The sequence below is a fragment of the Falco punctatus genome, assembly GCF_963210335.1.
Source record: "Falco punctatus genome assembly, chromosome: 7".
In the NCBI taxonomy this organism is placed as follows: domain Eukaryota; kingdom Metazoa; phylum Chordata; class Aves; order Falconiformes; family Falconidae; genus Falco; species Falco punctatus.
Genome location: NC_137587.1, coordinates 36943963 through 36951554, shown reverse-complemented (window position 1 = coordinate 36951554; position 7592 = coordinate 36943963). Strand labels below are relative to the sequence as shown.

Sequence of the window (7592 nt, the reverse complement as noted above, 5' to 3'; positions counted from 1 at the left end):
CTTGCCATGAAGTGATTTGAAAGGGGAAAAAGAGCACAAAGAGGCTCTCACAGGCAGCAAGTAAAGCACCCTTACCGATACGAATCCCTCCCTCTCTGCAGCCAGACCCAGCCGCGGTCCGGGCCAGAGGATGCTGCGGCTGCTCTCACAGGCACCATGGTAACATTGCGGCACCAGCGCCTTGATGGCGAGCAATGCACGGGCTGCCCGCGCTGCCCTGCACCCTGCGCTGTGCTGTGCCTGCACTGACACCCCCTCCCCCAGCTGCGGGGTGCTGTCTTGGCTCGTGAAGTCCAGACAAGAGCTTGGGCTGGTGTGTGTGTGTGTGTCTTCCTCAGGCTCATTTCATGGGGGTGACCATGTGCTGTGGGGTGAGTTTTGGGGACCTGTCCCTGGGCCACTGCTCTCCACAAACTCCACAGAGATGCACTTGTTGCAGGACCACGGGATGGTGGGACTTGGGTATTCCCCACCTGCCCATGTCAGCCACCTCCTGCAGCAGCAAATGGCTTTCTCTGCTTTTTGACCTGGCTGGTGACCATTTCATTCAGCGCCAAGTGCCCGACAGCCGCAGCAGAAGCTCCTGCCTGGACAAGTCGCTTTTCCTCCCAGTACTGCCAGACGGGCACCCCCAAGAGAGGTGAGCATGGTGAAATCCCAGCGGTGGGCAGCTGAGCACAGACCTCCTCCCCGCCGGGCTCTGTCCCACTTGCAGAGCGATGGCAGCAACCAGGGCCTTGGAGATGGTCTTGTTCCCTGCCTGGCTTGTGTTTTGTGTCCTGACTGCTCGTACTGATCGTTACTGAAGTCCCTCTGTGGGCAGGGGGCAGCAGGGCCCCAGGTGATCTCCCCGCCACATGCTGCCCATCACCCTTCGTCAGGGCTCTGATGCACCTCATGATGAATTCCCAGGCCTTTGGAAGAGATTATGTCTTCCAGAGACAAGAACAAAATATAATAAAAATAAAATAGCTGCTTCCTCATGGAATATGCCAACAAGCCCTGCTGAAAACCCAGTACCGTGTAAATTTGCATCAATTTGCATACATCTCCATAATTTCAGCCTCACCCATCAGACTTGCTCCCATAAGGATGTGCTGCCTGACACTGCAGGCAGCTGAGGGTACTTGACACACTCCAGGCCATGAACACCGCTGCTAGCAAGGCCCTTCGGCACCACTGCCCCGACTTTCATTAGAGACTGGCCAGCATGCCCGGTGCCAGCCTGCATCCCTACCCGGCACTCCCAGCATGCCCGGTGCCAGCCTGCATCCCTACCCGGCATCCTCAGCATGCCCGGTGCCAGCCTGCATCCCTACCCGGCACCCCCAGCATGCCTGGTGCCAGCCTGCATCCCTACCCGGCACCCCCAGCATGCCTGGTGCCAGCCTGCATCCCTACCCGGCATCCCCAGCATGCCCAGTGCCAGCCTGCATCCCTACCCAGCACTCCCAGCATGCCCGGTGCCAGCCTGCATCCCTACCCGGCATCCCCAGCATGCCCAGTGCCAGCCTGCATCCCTACCCGGCATCCCCAGCATGCCCGGTGCCAGCCTGCATCCCTACCCGGCACTCCCAGCATGCCCGGTGCCAGCCTGCATCCCTACCCGGCACTCCCAGCACCCGCACCAAACCTCTTTCCCCTTGCACCAGGAGAAGATGCAGTCTCTCGCCACAGGGAATAGCACGACAAATCCAAGAGCCAAGAGGGGTCTTACAGCTGTCAGCCCAGATGCAGAGGGAAGGATGAGTCAGGTAGCTCAGTGGAGGGGATGGGGAGGGAAATACTTGCTGAGGGCTGCACCTTGTGCCAGTGCCCAGGGGATGGGAGTGAGGTCCCCAACAGGAGGAAGAGGGGACCCTGAGCAGGGATCCCCCAACACCAAGCACACTGCTGGAAAGCAAAATAATCTCCTTTTAAACCCAAGAGGTCCAAGCCCTGAAAGTATTTGGGCATTTGAAATGCATTTGAGCACTGACTCCATCACACATCCAGGGATGCATCCTTCAACCTGCCGCATGCCCTTGGCAAATCCATCATGGTATGGCTAAAGCACAGCATGCCAAGTTAGACCCCAGCTTCTCCAGGTATCACCTGGGACCCAAATCTCAATGTCAAACTGTCTCAATAGGACTGATACTTACAAAATCCCGTTTAAAACCCAGAAGCAACACCAGAGAGGCCGTGCCTGCGTGGCTGATCCCTAATGGCGAAGGTTTGCTGTCATTTCCTTCATCATGCAGAGACTTTTATTCAGTTGGGATCTGCCTGTGGTTTAGATCCCACCAGGAGTGATGTGAGGGACTGTGAGGGCTGGAGAGGCGATGGTGTCCCCGGGGAGGTGGTGGCTGCCCCCAGAATCAGGCCTCTGTCTCGCTTGCATTGTACAGAGGGTTGAGGTAGAAGACCTGGTGGTCTTTGGGAGCCATCTCCTGCGGTATCTCCTCTCCAGGGTCAGTGACTGGTGGCTCCTGCAGCACCGAGAGAAGGAAAGGCAACTGATGGGCAAGGAAAGAAGCCAAACCCTTGGCAAAACCCACCCAAGCACTGAGTCCCTACAGTTGGTGACCTGCAGGACGACGGGACCGTCCCACAGATCTCTCCTGGCCTGGGGAAAGGAGGAACCCTGCCAGATGCATTGCACCTTGCATTGCCCCCCCACTGGCACTGGAGTGGGCTCTGGCTGGGCCCCCACCACCCCCTGCCCCCAGCCCTGTGTCCTGGGGAAATGGTAACTCACCACGTCAAACATGGGGTTGTCGAAGCCCTTGTCACTGGCTGGTGCAGGGGACGCCGGGTCCTCTGCTCTGTCCCAGGGCCAGTGGAGGTGCAGGGCAGGCAACCTGAGGAGAGACCTGGGCATCACCCACCCACATCCCCCACATCCCAGCAGCTACCCTGGTCAAAACCCTGCGTTTTCAAGAGGTGGATGGGAAAACTGGGGGGCAAATATCAGGCTGTCTTTGAAATGGGATGTTTGTACCCTTTCCCAGGGAAAAGCTGCCATATCCAGCAAAAAACATTAAGCCTGGATGTCTGGGACCTGCATCCTGGAGGGAATTGTTTGTCAGATGCAGACAACCCTAGCACAGGCTTTGCTTTGGAGCCATCACTCTCCCCCTGTGGCCTAAAATGAATTGCCGCGGAGCTGACACCAGTTCCCACTGCAATCTCAACAAACACTAATCACTTTTAACATTATTTTTATGTTATCGTTTTATCCTCTTAATCATCATCACTCCTTTTATTATTGCATTCATTACTCTCATCCTAAGGGTCCCAGTCACCAAACATCGTTCCCTGCAGCAGGCACCTGGTGCGGGTGGGCTTAAGCAGTGGGCTCGCACGGGACACCGCAGGTCCTGGGAGCCCATGGATATTTAAACCCTGTGCCTTCAGGCTCTGCGCACACAGCTGGAGGAGCTGTCTACCTGCAGGGAGGCTGTGCCAGGCCCTTTTTGGTGGAAACAAGCTAAATTCACTGGTGGTCAGGACAGCTTTGCTGTGTGGAGGCAGGCTCTGCAGGCTCCCAGCACCTCCTGCCCAATTTGCAGCATCCCTACTGGTATCAGATGCCTTCACGATGCTCTGCAGCACCGCCCAAAAGGGCCCTGCCAGGGACAGCTGGGGACAATCACCCAGGGACGCGCAGCAGGAGCAGGTCGGCTGGGGACATAGCCTGAGCTCAGGTTCATCCCTGTCTCCTGTAGATACATGAATTTCCCTCCTGCTGCTGACGGAGCTGGTTTCAAAGGCCTGTCCAGCATCCAAAGAAGTGTCAGTGGAAGATAAATCATCAAGTAGCAATTATGGAACTGGGAGCTTTATTTAGAAATTAAATGAAGGCGCGGGTTTATTGCTAGGAAATGTCATGTCAGCACGTGCTGAGCGGTAGGACAAGCATTCCTGGCCACGGCTGCTGCTGCGCAGTGAGAAAACCCCATTGGAGGAACCAGGAGGGAAGAAACAACCTGACTTATGAGCCTGCGACATGTCCAGCCCGAGCACTGGTGAGCTCATCATCCCCTGGCAGACATCAGTGCACTTCGCACATGCAATGTGAGCAATTCCCACCCCCGTGGTTATAAAATGCATAGGGTCTAAACCCACTCACCCATGTTCAGGGAGGTAAGACAAGCCATAGCGGCTCAGAGGATGGCCTCACGCACAAAAAGGTCTGCCACTAAACCCTGCAAAGTCCTCCACATGAAGGTGGGTGCATGAGCGAGGAGCAGAAGTGGGTGCCCCAAGCACCTGCTATGGGCACTGCTGGGATGCCCTATTCACCACCAGAGCCCGTCTCCAAGCTGCAAGGAGAAAAGGTGATGGAGAAGAGGCGGTTCTGACCAGCTCACAGCTGTGATGCAGTCAGGGCACGTGCCCTGCCATCCCTCCCTTGGGACATGCACACCGCTCTCCATGCAGCATGAGCAACTAATGCACCAGAAGCTGCATTTGCTTTTGGATGCTCGCACTCCCTTTCATGGCTACAAAGCTGTGGAAAGACTGTTTTGCATTATTTTGATGCATTTCTATTTAGCAACTGGCAGTTTTAGTCCTCCACCCCCTGGCAGGGCTGCAAACTGATGGGTACAAGGGACAAGAGATGCCACCAGGCAGCACGTGCAGGCTGTGCAGAGCTCCAGCCGAGCTGCAGCAGCCCTGCTCCTCCAGGGCATGCTGCACCATGCCAAGAAGCAAATCCTCCCAGTCATGGAGGAGACTGAAGTATCAGCCCAAGGGTACAGAAGTGCCTTTCAGCTACCTCACCTCCAATAAACCATGAGGAACAACAAGGGCAATGGTTTCAAACTAGAAGAGGGTAGACCGAGAGAAGATGTAAGTAAGAAATTCTTTAGTATCAGGGTGGTGAGACACTGGAACAGGTTGCTCAGAGAAGCTGTGATCCCTCATCCCTGGAAGCGCTCAAGGCCAGGTTGGATGGTGCTTTGAGCAACCTGGGCTAGTGGAAGGTGTCCCTGCCCACAGTGGCGGAGTGGACTGGACGATCTTCAAAGGTCCCTTCCAACCCAAACCATTCTATGCTTCTATGAACCAGTAATGTTGAATATAGCAGACTGCCTGGCCATGGCCACCACTGTGGGAGATCTGGGCAGTACCACATGCCCCTGTGCCACCAGGATAGCTGGAAGGACAGCCTGGGGTGACAGATGGCCCAAAGCAGAAGCCTGGCAATATGCTGCCAGCAGAAACCCCACACCTACCTTAGCTTTCCCTTTCTGTTGAGAAAGAACATGCCCCCAAGGAACAGCAGACAGAAGAGCAGCCCCGAGACCATCCCTGCTGTGATCCTGCTCAAGGCATGGCTCCCCACTTGCCCGCTGAAAGTGCTGCCAGTGGCCACCTCCAGTTTGGCACTTGAAATGCCCAGTGTTTCACCTGGGAAAGAGCAGGAAGAAATAGGGGTGAGAACTGGACAGGGCGACACATCCCCCCACAGACCAGGCAGAGGGAGCCTGCAGCTGAGTCTGGCACTGCTCACCTGCTTCATCACCTTTCCCTGGGGACAGGGGGTTGACTCAACTGGGACAAGCCCATGTGAGCCTGCTACGTACACAACCACCACCATGTCCCCTGGCTGTGATCTACGTGCTCATCAGCATCTGCCAGCTTTCGTGGCTGCCTGCACGTGCAGCGCTCTGGCTGGAAAGCAGCTCTGCAGAGAGGGACCCGGGGGTCCTGGAGGGCACCAAGCTGACCATGGCCAGACATGGCACAGAAGGACAATGGTATCCTGGGCTGCAGGATGAGGAGGGTTGCCAGCAGGTCAAGAGAGGTGACCCTTCCCCTCTGCTCTGCCCCGGCAAGACAGAGCTGGAGTGCTGAGTCAGGCTCTTCTCAGCGGTGCCCAGTGACAGGGCAAGAGGCAATGGGCACAACCTGAAATACGGTAAATTCCATTTAGGTACAAGAAGAAACTGCTTTACTGCAGCAGTGGTCAATCGCAAGGACAGGCTGCCTGGAGCTGTTAGTGGAGTCTCTGCTCCTGGAGACATTTAAAGCCCAGCTGGACACGTGGGCTGCTGGCAGGGGACAAGGAGCTCCAGAGAGCAGGGGGTTTATGTGAGCCTGCGGGGGACCTGCCGGGGAGGACGGCACTATTACCGTGCTGTGCTGTGTCCTCCACGATGTCTGCTGCCAGTTGCTCTGCAGTGGTGCCCATCTGCGCTCCTGTTCCATTATCAATCAGCACAATTTGGATGAGAGGAACGGAACCTCGAGGTATGACTCCCAGGAAGGTCTGCTCTTTGTGCACCTTGGATATGGCCATCTGCACACCAGCATACTTGGGCTTTTCAAAACACAAGGAGATGCATAAAGCCCATGAGAGTGGTAGGCAGAAATTACTCACCTTTATAGACAGCCATTATGGATGCACCAGTAAGGCCCACCTATAAATCTTCATGCTAGCCCCGTCACTGTTACCTCAGCGCCGTTGTGTTTGCGTTTCCCAGATGAGAGGTTCATATCCCCTCTGCTTTCCAACCTGTGACCAGCACCTGGCATGCAGCATCCCCCACGGAGGTGAGCGTGCCAAGAAAGCAGTTTCATGTAGCACACCCATTAAACGCTGTATTAAGACATGTGCAGCTGTAAGGAGGGCAGGCAGCAGGCTTTCAGCTCAGGATCAATGGAGCAATACCCTGATATCGATCCCTCCAGTGTAACTCAGAGCACACCTCCTCCTCTGGCAGCTCCCAGCCAGGAGAAGGGATGTCATGCCGTGTCTGACAAGCAGTAGCGTGGAGTGATGCTTGGCAGAGCGTGCATCTGCACGCTGACCAGTGCGGGTTCCCACCCAGTGCGGGTTCCCACCCAGTGCTTGCCTACTGGGGAATGAAAAAGCAGCCCAGCATTGGGAGCTATCTCCCAGAGGCCACAGCATCCCCTGCAGCAGGTTTGCATGACCCCAGGTGCATGGCCTGACCTCCCACGTTATCTAGACCTGGCCTCCTGCGTTTTCTAGACCAGGGTTTCTAGCAAGTCCCCCTGCATCCTTCCCCATCTGCATGTCGGCAGCTGTCCCTGCCCTGTGGTGAGAGGGGCAGCGTGGCTGTGGTGGGGCACAAGGGACACTGCACCAGCCCCCATGGCAAGCTGGCACATCCAAGAGGCCAAATGTGGGGGGTGAGCCCTGCGGGGTGGGGGGGGGGTGAGGCTGAACCTCCCGCAGTGCTGGCACTGAGTGCCCTACTAGACAGCCCCACCAGCATCAAGTCACCGGCAGATGTGGCCGGTGGCTTGTGGCTCCGTTAGCCCCTTCCAGTCTGGCAGGGTGACGTACCTGGCTCAGCAAGGCTTGGACCACTCTGTCCCGGTACTTCTGCAGGTCAAAATCGGGAGTGAAATCCAGGTTAACAGTGGCTCCTGCAGCCCGAAAAGAGACAGACGCGACATTGTCACTGAGCCCAGGCAGAGAGCTGCTGCGGCAGCACAGCTCCGACTGCCGTGAAAGGCACTGGGGACTCTCCAGTATGCAACTGGTCTGGCTGGGCTCAGGAGAGGTGGCTCCACAGCCCTGCCCAAGCAGCGCTGCCCCAGGAAACCTCTCCCTCCCTCAACAGTCTTTT

The 7592-nt window shown here is 56.6% G+C and overlaps 1 protein-coding gene across 1 annotated transcript in view; it reads right to left on the bottom strand.

Annotated features, from left to right (window-relative positions):
- Window positions 1-319: 319 nt before the first annotated feature.
- AMN (amnion associated transmembrane protein) overlaps window positions 320-7592 on the bottom strand; it is a 30232-nt gene continuing 22959 nt past the window's right edge. The window contains exons 8-12 of the mRNA XM_080394579.1: window positions 7307-7389; window positions 6127-6313; window positions 5226-5400; window positions 2741-2843; window positions 320-2471 (exon numbers count right to left, since the gene is read on the bottom strand). Of these exons, the coding sequence (XP_080250705.1) occupies window positions 2361-2471; window positions 2741-2843; window positions 5226-5400; window positions 6127-6313; window positions 7307-7389 (659 nt within the window). The 3' untranslated portion in view covers window positions 320-2360. The remainder of the gene's footprint in view (window positions 2472-2740; window positions 2844-5225; window positions 5401-6126; window positions 6314-7306; window positions 7390-7592) is intronic.